Source organism: Miniopterus schreibersii, assembly GCF_964146895.1.
Source record: "Miniopterus schreibersii genome assembly, chromosome: 6".
NCBI lineage: Eukaryota > Metazoa > Chordata > Mammalia > Chiroptera > Miniopteridae > Miniopterus > Miniopterus schreibersii.
In genome coordinates this window covers 20,974,829-20,991,880 of record NC_138107.1, presented here as the reverse complement: position 1 = coordinate 20,991,880, position 17,052 = coordinate 20,974,829, and the positions used below count along the sequence as shown (strand labels likewise).

General features: G+C 43.4%; 2 protein-coding genes across 2 annotated transcripts in view; both read left to right on the top strand.

Annotated features, from left to right (window-relative positions):
* CILK1 (ciliogenesis associated kinase 1) overlaps positions 1-8,326 on the top strand; it is a gene marked incomplete at its 5' end in the record, with an annotated part of 34,110 nt that extends 25,784 nt beyond the window's left edge. The window contains 4 exons of the mRNA XM_081139836.1: positions 82-230; positions 1,052-1,180; positions 3,496-3,618; positions 4,652-8,326. Coding sequence (XP_080995962.1) covers positions 82-230; positions 1,052-1,180; positions 3,496-3,618; positions 4,652-4,806 — 556 coding nt within the window. The 3' untranslated portion in view covers positions 4,807-8,326. The remainder of the gene's footprint in view (positions 1-81; positions 231-1,051; positions 1,181-3,495; positions 3,619-4,651) is intronic.
* Positions 8,327-12,322: 3,996 nt separating this feature from the next.
* GSTA4 (glutathione S-transferase alpha 4) overlaps positions 12,323-17,052 on the top strand; it is a 60,777-nt gene continuing 56,047 nt past the window's right edge. Inside the window, exon 1 of the mRNA XM_081140614.1 lies at positions 12,323-12,825. Coding sequence (XP_080996740.1) covers positions 12,736-12,825 — 90 coding nt within the window. The 5' untranslated portion in view covers positions 12,323-12,735. The remainder of the gene's footprint in view (positions 12,826-17,052) is intronic.

Genomic DNA, 17,052 nt, shown 5'->3' with positions numbered 1-17,052 from the left:
TCTGGGATTTGTGAGGGGACCGTTACCCGTCTGACAATGCTTTCTCTCTCGCATGACCTGAGCCACGTTCTCTCCATTCAGATTTGAGAGTGTTTTGGACCTGAAGCCTTCTGAGCCCGTGGGAACAGGAAACAGCGCCCCCACCCAGACTTCATATCAGAGGCGAGACACACCCACCCTGAGATCTGCAGCCAAGCAGCACTACTTGAAGCACTCCCGATACTTGCCTGGTAATGAAAACAATTCCCTTTTCTGTGACCACTGATAAGAAACCATTTTTCTGGAATCCTGTGTTGACAGAGATTCTGTTTTGGAAGGCACTTGGGGCTTCTCTTCAGAACTGGTAGGAACATCATAAGAGTATTTGCTGGAGCCCAGGCCTCATATTTTTAGTTTATATAGTTGACTAAGATAAGAAGCTTAGTAGAGGAAACTGGGTCCAGCCCCCAGGGAGGGAGGAACTGGTAAGAGTCGGGCAGCATGCCTGAGCTCTCTCCCCAGAAATCAGCAGCGCCTGACACAAGTGGGGATGCGGGCGGTCTAGAGGGAAAGTGGTTTGGCTTGAGGTTAAGGTCAAGGCAGCCTTGGACATTAGGGAATCTGTGAGGGTTGTTGGTATAGACTGGAGTCATCAGCACAGGATGAGAAGATGGAATCTCAGGGGACAGAAAGCAGAAAGAGGGGAGCAGAGAACTACAGGGGTCAGGGCTTTGGAGGGGGGATGGGGAGGAACTTAGATGACAGAGAGGCAGTGGTCTGTGAAGGGGACAAGCAGAGATGTCCAGGAGCAATAAAGCCCAGGACAGCATGAGAGGGGGTCAAGACATAAGATGTGGGACAGATCTGTTGGTAGAAGTTTCAGATACCTCTCTCAGGCTACCCACCAGTGAGTCAACATACTAAACCCAAAGATAGCATCTTTTCTTTTCACATGCAATTTTTGCTTAGGTTCTTGACCCATAGAAACTTTTTGACCAGTTGAGCTCTGCATTAATTTCATGCCTGAAGTCTGGTGCATATTTTGCATTTTAAAAACTTTTCTTCCTATCAGGAATAAATATAAGAAATGGCATCCTCCCAACTCCGGGCAAGGATTTCATTCCATCCAACCCGTGGTCTAGTTCCGGTTTGTCTGGAAAATCTTCAGGGACAGTGTCAGTAATCAGTAAAATAAATTCAGGTGAGTAGTCATTACTAAATGCCAAATGACCAGGAGCAAATTCTCTGGGTGTGGCAGGGTGGGTACAGAGATGAGGGTACCAGCTGTGGAACCATGAGAGTATTTCTGCTAAAAAACTCCTGGGCCTCTTATTCAGGCCTGTGCTCTTCTCTCTCTCTCCCTCCCTGTCCCTCTCTCTCTCTCTCCCTCTTTCAGTAGCAGGCCCTGGCGACTCAGCCAGCTCCTTCAGGAGTAGCTGGGGAGAAAAGCATAGTCTTTCTTGGCTCATGGGAAAAACAAAAATAACTTTGCAGTGTCTGACTTCTGAGGGCGCCCTCTGTGGTGGGCAACCTCTGGAAGTTGAACTCAGCTCCAGCTTGTCCCCTCTGTGTGATAACCCAGCCCCAGCCGAGCATCAAGACTTCGGTTGGAAGATGGTTTGGCAGGCCCTCCCCACTTTTTAGTAAACGGGTGAATGACTTTCGTAAGCTCTGCAGGCTGACTGACCCTGTTCCCAGCTGCGGCTTCCCATATGGCCGTCCCTCACACAGGCAGCCTGCTCTGTGCTGCTCCCCCTCCTCATTCCAGGTGAACACCTAGGTTTCACTTCTCCCCACCTTTATCCATTGTGTGTGCATTTATTTCAAGGAATACAAAAGAGAAGAAAATAATATCAACACCCACACACCCACTGCCAGATTAAAAAGTCAAACTTTGGAAATAGACCTGAAGCCCCATGTCTAGGCCTTCCCTCTCTTTCCCTCCCTCCCCCCAACTCCCACCTGATTTGGGTGTTTATTATTTCTGTGCTTTTTAAAAAATATATACATGAAATACATAATACGGTTTTGCATGTTTTAAAATTTATATGCATATAATCCTGGATCTCCACTGCACTCATTTTAATAATTATATTATGTATGTAGCAAATATACATATATAGAATATATATCATATTACACATACAGCATATCTAACCGTACAATTCCATCATTTATTACTTCTACTAGACCATAATCTAGTTATCCCTTCTCTTCTCGATGAACATGTAAGTTGTTTATAATTTTGCTTTAGAAAGCATGCTGATGTGGACCTTGCTGTGCGCCTGTGTGGGGATTCTCTGGGCGTGATGTAGACACACTAGGTTAAGAGTATGCTCATCTTGGACTTTACAGATATTGTCAAATTGCTCTCCAGCAGGGCGTGGGAGTTGTGCTGCATCCTTGATGCCACTTGATATCATCAAGATTGCAAGATTTGTGCTAATGTGATGGGTGTGACATGGCATTTTTGTGTGTCTTAAACTTAAACGTGTCCTGTTCACTAATGAGGTTGAGCATCTTTTCTTGTATTTATTTACTGTACGCTTTTTTCCCTTTTGTGACTTTACCCGTTCAAGTTCTCTCCCCTTTTTCTTCATATCTGTCTATTCACCAAAAATGCAACACCTGCTCCAGCTCCGGCTGACCAACACAGCTCCTCAGACATGCATTCCAGCCATGGCTCCCGCTCTGCTTTGAGCACTGGCCAAGAACACTGTGTGGGGAAGACACAGAGCAGCTCTCCTGCTCAGCAGCTCTCTTCTCTATGGCTGTACCTCCCATTTGTATAAGGGCCAGAATAACATTCTTCGTCGCTCCATGTGTAGCTTTAAGCTTTAATAATAAGGCTTATAGATGTTCATTGCCCCATCCAATATATACATATTGATTACTTGCTACATGTAGGGCATTCTACTCACGTCCTAGAACAGTAAGGTGAGTAGCGTATAGTTCTGGCCCTTAAAGCACTCTCAAGATGGAAATAGCATAATAAGTGAATGTATTAAATATATTTTAATAATGGTTAATTATTCTGATTACAAACAGGAGTACTTAGTGTAGAATTACTTGCAATAGCTAAATAATTAGCATAACCTGTGTGTCGATGAATAAGAGAATAGTTAAATGAATTAGGGTTTATTTATATTCTAGAACGTGCCTACACCGACATGGAAGAATAACTGTTCTATATTATGAAATGGAAAAAGCAAATTTCAGAACAGGCTAAACCAACTATACCAAAAGAAAGAAAAATTCCAAATTTCCCTTTTCGTAAACAAACCAACCGTCCTCCACTTGGGTGTGGGCTACAGGAGCATCACTGTCCCCTACCCCTTCCCCCGTCTTTCTGACAGTGTGGTGTGCTGGAATGCTCTACTCAGAATATGTTTTTATCATAATTCTTCCCCCTCAAAAAAGTAAAAACCTAATTCTTTATTGTTCTGCATCGCTGTTCTTTAACCCTGTCGTGTGCACTTGACTTCGTACTAATAAGCTTTCGCTTTTGCAAACCAGTTGGTTCCGGCTCTACAAGTTCTAGTGGACTGACTGGAAACTATATCCCTTCCTTTCTGAAAAAAGAAGTTGGTTCTGCTGTGCAGAGGGTACACTTGGCGCCTATTCCAGACCCTTCCCCTGGTAAGTTCTATTTTGGATTGTTCATGAATTGATTCAGCAAACAGTTATTGAACAACTGCTTTGTAGTTGTAGGTCTGTTGTAGGTCTAGGACCCACCTGTGAAGGAGACAGACAGAGCTCCCTGTCCTCGTGGAACTTGAAGTCTGTAAACAATACATAGGCCAGATAAGATGCTCATAAGTGCTAAGGAGAAAATAGAGCAGGCAGGAAGTAGGGAATGTGGGGGTTGGAGGGTGGTACAGATTGCAGTTTTAGATAGGGTAACGGAAGAAGGCCTCACTGCAAAGGAGATGCTGAGTAAGGATTTGCAGGGGTGAGCGAGCCGTGCAGAGTGGGTGAGACTGCTCCAGGCGTGGGACTCGTGGGACTCTGACGTGTGTGCGCTTTGAGACAGGACAGGCCTGGCATGTTCAGTGAGTATATAGGAGGCAGAGTGCAAAGTAGTGTGAGTGAGAGGAGGGGAGTAGGAAGAGGAGAGGAGGTTAGAGAGGTGAGAAGAGACCCAGTGGTATGAGGCCTGCTGCCACCGTGAGCAGGTCGTCACTGACTCTGAGCGACGTGGAAACCACTGGAGGGTTTTGAGCAGAAGAGTGGGGTGGCCTGATTCCCATCTTCCAGCTCACTCAAGTGCTGGGTATCACTAGACTGAAAGGGGATGGCAAGGTTGGAAGCAGTGACACCAAGTAGGAGGCTAATTATCCAGGCAGTGGATGGTGCTGGCCTGGCTGGGGTGGTAGTGGTTGAGTTGGGCCAGATTCTGGGTATATTTGGAAGGTAAAGCCAATAGGATTTGCTGACAAATTACAAGTGGAATATGAGAAAAAGAGAGGAGTCAGGAATGACACCCGTTTCTTTGGCCTGGCAACTGTAGCATCAGGTTGTCTCTAATGGAGAGAGGGAAGGCTATGAGTAGGAGGCAAAGTGCTCCTCTTGGGTTCTCATTTTCTCCTCTTCTGTCACCGAGATGCATTTCTCTGCACTTTGTTTGCATGGGTCCCCTATCATTCAAGCCCGCCTTTCTCTTTCACTGCAGGTTATTCTTCCCTGAAGGCTGTGAGACCTCACCCTGGACGACCTTTCTTCCACACCCAGCCTAGAAGCACTCCTGGGCTGGTCCCACGGCCTCCGGCGGCCCAGCCAGTGCACGGCCGGACGGACTGGGCTTCCAAGTACGCGCCTCGGCGGTGACAGTCAGCGAGCCCTTCGTAGGGGAAAGCAGGACACTGTCCCGCAGCCAACTGGTGTTCTTCCTGCAAGAAACTTTCAGATGGTGTGAAAGTAAACAAACACTTTATAGTTATTCTTCTGAACCAAGACATTTCAATATTCTTTTGTAAAGTTTTTTTTTAAATATTGATTTGAATGCAATACCCTGTTTTTGTACAAAATTATTTTATTCTAATACTGGGTCCCATTATTTTCTTAAACAGCAGCATTTTGTACATATGGATTATGTTTTAGCATTTTATACAGTCAACTTTGTAACAAACTTTTTAAAGATTAATTGATTTTCTTTTGGGGTTCCAGATAATATTTTATACAGATTTTTAAAAATGTAATAATAATATTGATGCAGTATTGCAACAGGGGTGCAATTTAAGGCTACATGATAGAGGGTTATTTACTCAACGCGTGTGGATATTTGTGAAGAGGTTAAATTTTAAATGTGGTGCACAAGGTACCTCAGGCTTCCTTGGACTGACATCAGCACTAGAAAAATGCTCTTTTGCTTCTCAACATCACTCTGTCGTTTGGTTTTTTGAGACTGCTGTGCCGTTCTAAAAGTACTGTTATATAATTCACTTTGTTTGGTGTTTCTTCCCCAGATGAAAGAACTCTAATAATTTTTTAAAATTTTTACCACACCCTTTGTTGTGGTTGGAGATAGCCAAATGAACCCAGGCTTTAGCATGCAATGCCATTGCATTCTGTTTCTCCCATTTTTTAAAATTAAACTGTGTAAGGACCCACAAAAGGGAAGCTTTTCAAGCCCCAAGATTCTCAACATAAAGGTTAATACAGTCAGTTAAACTGATATCCGTGCCAAGATGCACAACCAGAAAGCTAAGTTCCAAAGCAGCCGATTTTTCATGATAATAACTGATAGAATTTTGCATTCAGCTCAGTTCTCCAGGTTTGGCTAGGAGCACACAATGAATAATCTTCTCTCCTAGCTAAAATCTCAGCAGAAAAGATTGATGGCAGAAGTTCCATTTATCTAGGAAGCCACAGTTACGGTGATGTTCGTGTCACAGTGTGCCACATTTGAACTTTGAACACTTAACCCTGTGTAGTTTCTTTCGACAGCAAGAACTCTGTTGGCTGGCAATGGCTGTTCCATTGAGAGGAATGTTTACAGCAATTTTGAAAATGACAAAGCTAGTTTGGAGACAGAAAAAAGACAAAAGGTCCGCTCTCATCCATCTCTATAGGACACATTTGCCTCCACTCATAGTTACCTGGAAGACAAGAGGGAAGGAGGGTCACTTCCAGAGAGTGCAGTGTAATCTCAGTAGTGTATGGACTCGTTCTTCCAGGGCTCAAGGACTCTCATGTGGTTCCAGGGTCCAGGATATATAGCAGGCCGAACCGTATGAAATTGTCATTTTCATAGGTTAAAATGAATATTGGCACTTTGATATGGTTTGGCCTAATAAGTTGGTAAGTTACCACTTCAGTGTATTAATGATATGTTGCAGCCTGACCTGAACCAAGTACACCGTGGCTCCCAAAGAGCGCTAACCTAAAGTCAGGAGTAATTTCTGCTTTGGAGAATCTGGCTCAGAGACGTACTTGACCAGTAACTATGATCCCGAGGGCCCAGAAAAAAGCACTTAATGGATGTGGATTTGATAGGTAATATTTTCCTGTTAACAAACTGGCGGCAGAGCTTCGGAAAATAAATATGTACGTGTAAGCACAACTTGAACCTGAATTCATTTTTCTGTATTATATTCTCAACTCATTATCTAGAGCAACAGAAAATGTGTTTTTAGAGACGAGTCCTTTACTGAGGTTAATATTTATTTTCTCTTTCTGTATTATGTATACAGAGTAAGTTAATCTGTAACCTTGCCCAGCTTGCTAGAAAGCTGGGTTTAAAATGTAAATTGTAAATTGTAAAAGCTAATGGATTGTGAATACCATATTCTTGAAACTCTAGCTTATGTTCAGGCCATTATTACTTTTTTTTTAAATTAAAAAAACCCTAGTTATCTGGTTATTACACATTATAAAGTGGTTTTTCTAATACTTTTGTAGGGCCCAAATTCAGAAAATATTTCACTTTTCTTCCTCTTACTTTTTCCTTTGTTTGTCAGCAAACAGCTTCCCTTGGGAAGCTAAACACGTTCACTCATATGAAAGTCAAGAAACTGATGTTCAGTTGAGAAAACTAGAAAATTGGAAAAACAATGTACATTCTAAAGAACTAGCAAAAATCCTATAAAGTACTCCCCTCCCCACCCCACAATGGGTAAAGGGCAAATTGTGTATACAAGCTGTTTACTATAGACAGGAATAGTGACCAGTTTTTTGTTGTTAAGTGAAAAAAATGCTACCTGTTGCATGTATTTTTCAATTACTATTGAATTATAAAGTATACTGCAAGACGCCAAGGCCAACGACAAGTTTAACCGAACCTTCCATGACTGTACCTCACTTCCAGTCAGAAGGCTTTCCAGGACATAGGACAATGGTTCAGGATGGCTCTCATTTCGTGCCCAAAGGTTCAGTGACAGGTGTGCCAAAGGGTAACCTGCAGAGGCACAAACGTTACTTGGTCTAATTGTTCATTTTACAGTAAAATCTCATTAATTGCTAAGCCCTTATCCAGCTCATGTAGGATAGGATTTAAATAGAAAGAAAATAGATTTTCAAATTTTTTAAAGACACATCTCGTGCCTGAAGGACTAAATAACATCTAATACATCGACACTGTGTCATCTCCTAGAGTTTGCAAAGATTGACTATAACCAGGGCGACACATAAAACAACACAATTCTTTTGTCAAGATTTTGTCAAGAATTGTTTTGTTTTTCAGTACAAATACCAGTACTGCTGGAGTTCATGGGCACCGTGCTTTCTCATGAAGTAGCATTTCCCTTCCATCGAGCCATTGTTCTGTGCCATTTAGGAGAGGAAAAGAAAGCAGGCTGTATGTTTCAGCTCCGTGTATGACCCAAAGCAATATGTGTATAAGAAAATGTGTGACATACTATTACCTATCATTTAAAGCATACTGTAGCAACTTGTTTGTTTAATATATGTGGTTAATTTTTAGAATTATTTTTACAATTTCCAACCAAAGTACTGTATTTTGTATAATTTATTGTGAGGACCTTCTCACGGAAACCATTAAGAAAACAAACTGGAGGCAAATATCACATTCATCGTATTATTAGTTTCTTATAGATGCTGTGCTAATGTGAATTTAAAATGACCTGAATAAATAGTCTTCTGATCTCAGATATCTTGGCACTGGTAGAAATTTTAGTCACCTGATTTGATTACAAGGGAGGAACTAAGAATATATTTATTTATAAAGCAAATACTCATAATGATGAGAAGATAGAGGAGAGAAAACCACTTATGTAAGCCCCTTCTGAAATAAAATGTTGCTTTTTGAATAGTTCATCCTAAGGTGTTTAAAAATGTTAATTTTACATTTACAAAATTCTTCTCCAAATAAAGTTATGGTTTAAGAGAAGTGGATTTGAGTGTTCTGTTTTTGTTTTCATGTTCTTCCATCAAACGATAACATTAGGCCCAGCCGGGGTGGCGCAGTTGAACGTTGACCTAGGATCCAGGAGATCGGGCTTTGATTCCCGGTCAGGGCACAGGCCCGGGTTGCGGGCTCGATCCCCAGTCGGGGGTCTGCAGGAGGCAGCCCATCAGTGGCTCTCATCATTGATGTTTCTATATCTCTCTCTCCCTCTCCCATCCTCTCTGAAATCAATAAAGACATATTTTTTTAAAAAAAGAACATTAGTATTTCCTAATTGGAATCTTGATATTTTATTACTTTTTCTTAATACTTGTACCTTAGAGCAGCAGTATGAAGAGTAATCCTGCAATGTGGAAGTTTTGTTGTTTTTTTAATTTAGCTTTTAGTAAGTTAGGTGAGTTGAGATATTTAAAAACAACAACAATGCAGGTCAAAACTTCTTGTTTCTGATTCCATCATGATTAATACCTACCTTGTATGTTTTTAGCTTTCACAGTGCATTCACATGTACAATATAAGCCTTTAAAAGAAACTCATAACTTCATGAGTTATCTATAAGATTCCACAGGAAATTTGTTTCCCAAACATTCTTTGAATCCACAACAGAATTTTGTAGGAAAGTGATTTACCAATCAGACTTGTACTGGTGAATCCCTAAATGTGCCCCTCATGATCAGAACACCACTGACCTGACTGTATAATCGTCAGCATTCGTCTAACCTCTTGGCATGGGTGCCCCTTCAGAAGCCCCACAGATTCGAGCTCTCAGCCATCCTTCCTGCTGTAAACACCTGCTGTAGGATACAGTCTGATTCCAGCCACTTGAGCTTAGGCTGAATTTACAGCAATTGTTTCCCTCTTCCCAGAGTGGTTACACATCAAGCTTCTCTGAAAATGAGATTTAAAGCTCTTGATTTTTAAGGCAACTTTGCCTGCCACTGAGTGGGTGGGCAGAGGTTTAAAGACAGGACTTCCCAGGGCCTCTGTAAATATACCAGGTTGGTAGGTAGACAATATGAGTAAGGCTGAGAGACTCAAAGAGTCCAAGAAGAGAAGGATTTTAGGGGCTTGCAAAGAATAACATGACCTAAGGGTACCTGTGGTAGAATGGCAGAATTATTATAGCAGGGCTTTTTATTTCTCCATGAGGCTGTGTAATTACTAGAGTCTAATGAGACTGCCTTAGTTTCTCTTTCAGGTAAACAAGATTGCTAGGATGATGTGACCCCTGTTTTATTAGGTTGGACATACGAGCTTGTCATTTTTGTAGGTTAGGAAAAAGTAGTATAGTATCAGCAATGTGATGTGGCTCAACCAATTAGAAATAAGGGAGTGGAGATAGATGTTTGACTTATCAACAAAGTTGAATAATAATGCTTGTGCTATCTAGTTCAATGAAAGTGAATCCTTGTAGAAAGGTAGGTTAGGAAAATTGAGTCAAGGATGATCACTTTCAGCAGGGCTGGAAAATATGGCCTCCTACCCATGTTAGACAGTAATCTCTGTGTTAGGTCAGAATTAGAAAGATGAAATTGAACATACTTATACGGGAAAGCAACTTTTCTGACTCTGGGGCTGCCAGCTACTCTTGATTTGCTTCATTTCTTATTTTACATGCTCTCTCTGGATAAGCTCATCCTTTTGCTAACAATTTGCTCCATGTGAGTCCTCCCTTCTGAGTCACCACTGGCTTATACAACTGTCTAGTGGACATTACGAATTGGATGGCTCATAGGTATGAAAGACAAATATACTCATTATTTCCCCCCAAACCTTGTCCTACACCAGGCTTTATGGAGCTAGGAACCAAGGCTTCATTCATTCACTCATTCATTCATTCATTCATTCATTCATTTCATGCTTTTAGTAAAGATTCTCTGAATACCTACTCTGTGTTAAGCATTATTGTAGGAGCAGGATATACAAAAGTATACTGTTTAAAATGTGAAAATCCCTAACCGTGGGATTTACATTCTATGAAATCTACAGACAACAAAATAAAATGTATAGTATATTAGATCACAATAAATATTATGAAAAATAGTCAAGGAGGGTGGAAAAGGAAATGTGTGTGTATGTTGGGGGACATCATTTTAGACTTTTATCTTCCTCCCTTTCCCACTACTCTGATTAATAAACCCTTTACCTTACACCTCCTTAATATCTCACCTTTTCTTACCCATCTTCTTCAAACTCACGATACTACTTTAATTCACACAGACATTTAACAGGCCTCTCTTTCTTGACACCCCCCCACACACACACACACGCACACACACTGTCCCAATTCATTCTTTACGCTTCTGTCAGATAAATCTATTGAAAATAAAATCTGGTGTGTTGCTGCAATTGATCAGTACCGTGGCTTCTCAAGCCAGGTCCTCTCAAGAGCCCCTCCTGAGTGAAAACAATAAAACATCTACAGTCATTTGAAAAACAAGACAAACACAAAACCTACAGTCTAGGAAATAGGAGCTGCATCTAAAAACAGGAAAGTTTTGAAGCCTTTTTTGTAACCATGTATTTTTACCTTTGAATTCCACGTAAATGCAGCATCCTATTCTATAATATGTATTAACAGAACTTTTATAACACATAGCTATGCTACCTTTCAAGAATTAGCTATACATCTAATTACTTACCTGGGTGCAGAATTATAAGTTGTTGCATGTATTAGTGTGCCTGTAAAAAAAAAATAATAATCATCATTTGGCGTTGATTGCAGTGAGAAAAGAAAGGCAGACTGCCACGTGCAGCGCCTCATTTGGATGTGTCTGGAGTCTTGGAAGCTTGACTACCCTACGTTCTCCTACAAATGGACCTTGAGAGCTTGTTTGGAGGTTCTAGCAGGGGAGCGCAGCTACTCGTATACCCTTGACCGAAGACCGGTCCTCTCCTCTGGGGGGAAGGTCGTCCTCTTCGACCGAGCGCGCAGCTTCGGGAGGGACGCACATGGATCGGTGAGGGAGGAGGGGGACACCCGCCTAGCCAGCCAGATCAGCCGAATCAACCCTGGCGATCAATGGGGTGACAGATGTCGCAGCCAGATCGCCCTCACATCCGAAAGAACAGTGCTGAGCACAGGGTATATAAAGCTGACCCAGGGTTTTGTCTTTACACATAGGTCGACATTTTTACCACGCCAGGTTCCCTAATGAGACTTTTTAATTAAAGTCCAAATCTAAATAACACTGAAAAAGTCATTTGATCTTTCAAAATGTTAAAGTTAATGTTAAAACAGGCTTGAATTTGGGCTGTTCTTGTATTATCCAGAATGCCTTGCAGCTGGGTGGGAGCATGCTAAACATTGCGGTTTCTATTGGTGAGATCTTCCCGGAGCCGCGCCCACTGGTTGCGCCTCCGGGCAGCGGGCTGGTCCCGCCCCGCTGCGGGCTGCTCGCGGTGCGCATTGTGCGGCCCCGGTGCTGTTCGCGGATTCCAGGTCTGTGCCCCTCCTGCCGCCCCTACCCGCCTTGCCCCTTCTTTTTGTTTCTCCTCCTTTCTGTTGTCTCGGTTCCGAGCCTCTTCACTACACCATCCATCCCTCGCCCCCACCCCCATTTAGTCCTTCCCTTGTGTCCCTCCCTCCTGTCCTTCGCGCCCCCGCCTCCGTCTGGACGAACGTGGGCCCCTTGGCTGCACTTGGGGTCCCCCTTGGCTCTGTGTGGATTTTTATTAACCCGCTCCGGGGAGCCCGAATCCACCGACGGCAGAGGCCAGGCTCGCATCGTGCCCGGGCGCGGCGGGGTGGCCCCTCTGGTCCAGCCTGGGCTGAGCGGGCAGGCGGACGGAGCGCCCGGCTCTGGGCGCGGGTGGCCGAGCGTGGCCTGGGCGCCTCCGCAGCGGCCGGGGCTCGACTCCCAGCGGGGGCGGGGTCCTGCTGGACCCCCGGGGCCGCTACCGCACGCGTGACGCTGGACGCGCGTTTCGTAATAACGCTGCCCGGCCGCCCTGCGGTTCCTGCGGTGATCCAATACCGATGCGTGTGCGAGGGTGACTCCTCCGGACGCGTGGGCCGTGGGATCCGCCGCGACCCCTCCGCGTCTGGCCTCTGCGGGCCGAGTTTGGGAAATCTAAGGTTTTTTTCAAAGTCGGAGTATACGATGATCTGAATCTATCACTAATGTCTGTGCAACACATGGCCGCAGCTTCCCAAGATCCGGAATAAGAAATAAATATAAACCAAGAAAAAGAGCCAAGATTTTTTTTTTTTTGGTTTCGTTTTAATGTTTTTAAAGTGGTGGGAGGGTTTAATAAGTGAAACGCAGGGGAAACCTAACCGGTTTCCTGGGCCCCGGTCGTTGCATATTCATTGAGCCCCCCGGGCACGGGGTTGGGGACCCGACGGAGGAGGAGCTGCGCGTGTTTTTCAGAAAGGCCGAGGGGCCGCCATGGCCGAGAAGAAGCCCAAGCTCCACTATCCCAACGGGAGAGGCCGGATGGAGACCGTGCGCTGGGTCCTTGCGGCCGCCGGAGTGGAGGTACCTCTGCGCTGTTTCTAAACACATTTGTGTCCGCCTTGGAGACTCTAGGAGAACATAAATGGGGAGACCCGAGCTAGCCCCCTCCCGCGAGTGAGACAGCCTTGCTTCATGGTGTCAGATGCCTTCCTTTCCATGTTTCTTTTTTCCTTTGTGAATGGTATGTAGTGGATGGAATTCCATTTTGCTTTTGACTTACTTAACCGTGGGCTTTTGACCTACCACCAAGAAATATTTATTTTAAGGAGAAAAGGAACGAGCCTGAAATTGGCCAGTTACCCCCAGACCTTTGTTAAGCATACGTCTCCGTGAATTTCTTGTCTGCATGTGTGTATGCTTTGGCCCACAGTGGTTTTGTTCTGTTCTTTCAGCTTCTTACTTACAGGGATTTTCAGGTAGGAACAGAGGCAGGGAGGGCATTGCCATGCATTCTGTGTACTTTTCACCCAGCTTTAAGAATCGTTAACTTTATTTGGTGATTGCCAGAGGGAAAGGTGGGTGGGGGAGGTAGAATAAAGTAAAGGGGGAAATAAATGGTGACAGGAGACTTGACTTTGGGTGGTTAACACACAATACAATATACAGAATTGTACACTTGAAACCTATATAATTTTATCAACCAGTGTCACCCCAATAAATTCAATAAAATTATTTTTAAAATCATCAACTTTATGCTGCTCTTGTTTCATCTATCTCCTCCCCTCCACTTGTTTTGTGGGAGTATTTTAAAGCAAAATCCAAACATTGTATCACTTCATCAGTTTTTATCTCTAAAAGATGAGGATTTTAAAACCACAATACCATTATTATACCCTACAAAGTTAACAATTCCTTATTTTCATCTAACACTCTACCCTGATTTCTCAAACTGGTCTTTTCATAGTTTATTCCAGTCTGGATCTAAGTCAGGCCCACACATTGCATTTGGGTATATTTCCTTCAGTATTTAAAAAATCTTTAACAGTTTTCTTTGCATTTTAAAAAAGTAAACTCTATATTTAGGAATGATTTTAGATTTATAGAACAGTTATAAAGATAGTGCCCACTGTTCCCAGATAACCATCAGTCAGGCTCCCCTAATGAGATACATCTTACATAACCATGGCACAGCTAACAAATTAAATTGGTGCATGGTTAACCTGCAGGCTATTCAAATTTAATTAATGATTCCACTAATGTCCATTTACTGTTCCAGGATCCAACATTGTATTTAGTCATATGCTTTCTTATTCTCCCTCAATCTGTGGCAGTTTCTCAGTCTTTATTTCATGATCTTGACAGTTTCTAAAAGAATTGGTCGGGTTTTTGTAGCATCTTCCAGTTTGGGTTTGTCTGATGTTTTTCTCATGATTGGACTGGGGTTTAGGGAAAGAATAGCACAGACATGAAGTGCCCTTTTCATTGCATCATATCCAGGGATTACATGATATTAACATGAATTATCACTGGTGCTATTCACCTTGGCCACTTGGTGACAGTGGTGTCTGCCAGGTTTCTTGTAAAGTGAACATTTTCCCCTCTTCAGAAGTGAGTCATTTTTAGCCCACACTCAAAATGATGAAAATTAAGTTCCTCCTCCTGGAGGGGGTAGTATCTGCATTTAGAATTCTTATATAAGGGAAATTTGCCTTTCCCCCCTCCATTTATTTATTTATTCAATCATTTATTTATATCAGTATGAACTTAAGTATATTTACTTTTTACTTCCGGTTATAATCCAGTAATATTTAACTTTGTTCCTCAAACTGTTGCAGTTTTGGCCATTGGGACTCCTTCAGGTTTACCCTTGTGTCCTTTCCACACAGCCCCAACCCCTTTCTCTTTTTTTCCTTCCCCTTCATCAATTTCTTTCTTTCTGCCACAACAAGATGCTCCAGGCTCTTATATTTTCCTTGCCCTGGCCCTAGAATCAGGCATTTCTCCAAGGAGCCTTCATCCCTTTTCTTAGAAAATGCTATCAACAGCCAAGATCTGGATGCTAAGTGTCTTCATTTGTTTTAGTGCCATTTATTTGTGGAAGAAACTGCCCTGTAGAATCTCCCCCATTCTGCATTTGGCTGATTTACTTTCATTTTAACATGTTCCTCTGTTCTCTATATTTCCTGCAAATGACTAGTTGGATCCAGAGCTGTGATCAAATCCAGGCTCCTTCTTTTTCTTACTACATTTTTTTCCTGCCAGACTCTGTGAGCATATTTCTGTTATACGCCATCAGGGTGCATGATGTCTGACTGTCTCCTTTTCAGCCGTGTGGAGCTTGATCAGTGTGTTCCAGTGACGTCAGCCTGATCCACACATTATAAAGTTCCCCCATTACCCTTTCAGACAGTGGTTTTAGCAGCTGTTGATCACCACTGCTAGGGGTTACAAAATGGATATTTTTCTATTTCCTTCATTTCACCTGAATCTATTAACTGTGATTCTCTTATAAAGAGCATTTTTTCACTTGTTAACTATTTAATTACTTTGAAGTGCAGCTCATATAGGAAAGGCAAAATTAATGCTTGATTTGGTCTCTTTATCAATTTTCAGAATAATGAATTGTTACCCTGGCAACCTCCAAAGATGACCAGTGAAGGTCGTTGAGTCTGGGATTTGGGGTTCTGTTTGTTTAGTTTGGGTTTTGGTTTTTTTGCATACCATTATAACTCCCCACACAGCGTTTAACGGTTTTCTACATTAGTTGATACCGTTCTTATATACGAATGCTGATTTCTGACTTTTAGAGAAACTAGAAGATCTAATGGTACTGGGCCCTCATTTGCACAGGGCAGCATTGCTGAACCCGAGTGAGCACTGCCCCTACAACGGGACCTGCCAAGCACAGTTCCCTCATTCCCTGTCGTCTCAGGATGTATTTTCTAATTCTGTAAAGAGGGAGAGTAAAAAATTCTTGGCTCCATCACATAAACCTGTCTGCTTATTTATGTCATTTGTCTAACCCTGTATGCTTCTGAACTTAATTCTGGTTTATTCAATAAGTTTTGCAGTGGATGTCTTTTATGCGTATGTAGTATAATCCTTCATCACATCCTCTCTTTTCCCAGTTTTCATTCTACCCTGCCCCTCCTATTCTCCTAGGAGTCAGCATTCTTGGCTTCATTAATGGAAACCCAATCCTAGATAAGTTCAGCAACAACAACAATAACACACACGCACACATGCACACGCACACGCGTGCGGGTCAAGTCACCTGCCTATCCTAGGCCAATCACAGTGGGCAGGTAGGTGGGGCAGAGTAATTAGCCCAGTGTGGATCCTGGGCTCCCCACTCTGACCAGGGTGGAGGGAGCTTGACTGGCTTCCCTCACTGGGGCTGACCGTGTGGTTTACAGGAGCAATTCCCAAAAGGTGATATTTGGGGGGTGGAGAGAGTGCATCCCCATGTCTTTGCCAGAGGGCATTTTTAGCTAAGCTTGTGCTCATACAGATCTGAAACAATAAGGAGGGACCAGCTGGCAACCGCTGGATGAGTTTGTGATTCCCAGAGTCACAATATCGGGTTGAGCCTGCCGGGCACAGCAGACACATCTGAGTAACCAGGTAGCAACCTGCTAAAAGGCAGCGGGTCCTACTTCAGGAGTCAGCGTCCTCTATTTCAGTCACTGGTTCAAGTCCTTGGACGTTACTCTGTGCTGGATGTTGCCTTTCCACTGCCTGGGGCTCCATTTGCCCAAAGGCAACTGTGTAGACAGAAACCCAGCCTCGGGTTTGGACTAGAGTTGCCAAGGTCCCCCTAAGCTCTGCTTGACTTTTTCCTTCCTTCTCTGTTGCACCCTCCCGGTGCCAGTCTCATCTTACTGTCCAATAGCTTTATAAAGTTCAACACGAGCGAGTTCTTCTAGTGAGAGCACACATTGTGCGTGTCCCAGAAGTCCCAAATCAGGATCAGAACCATTGAGAAGGACTCATTTTTAAAATGTACAATTCTAGTCTCAGTTACTGAAGGTGGGCCTGGGGTCAGACACCCCCCCACCCCCACCCCCCGCCTACTTTCCTCTGTGCTTTAAATGGTCATGGTCATAAAATTTTGACAGCAGTAGTGTGGAGGGAGCATCCCCTGCACCACATCTGACCAGTTGGATGTTTGGACAAATGTCCAGAACATTTTTGGCCTGAGGCACCAGATAGAGTGTCTGTAGGGGCACTGAGGCCCCTCTCCTCACACCACAAGAACCCTGGAGAATAGTGGAAACTGTGCCTACACCCCATGTCCCAGTTCTCCCC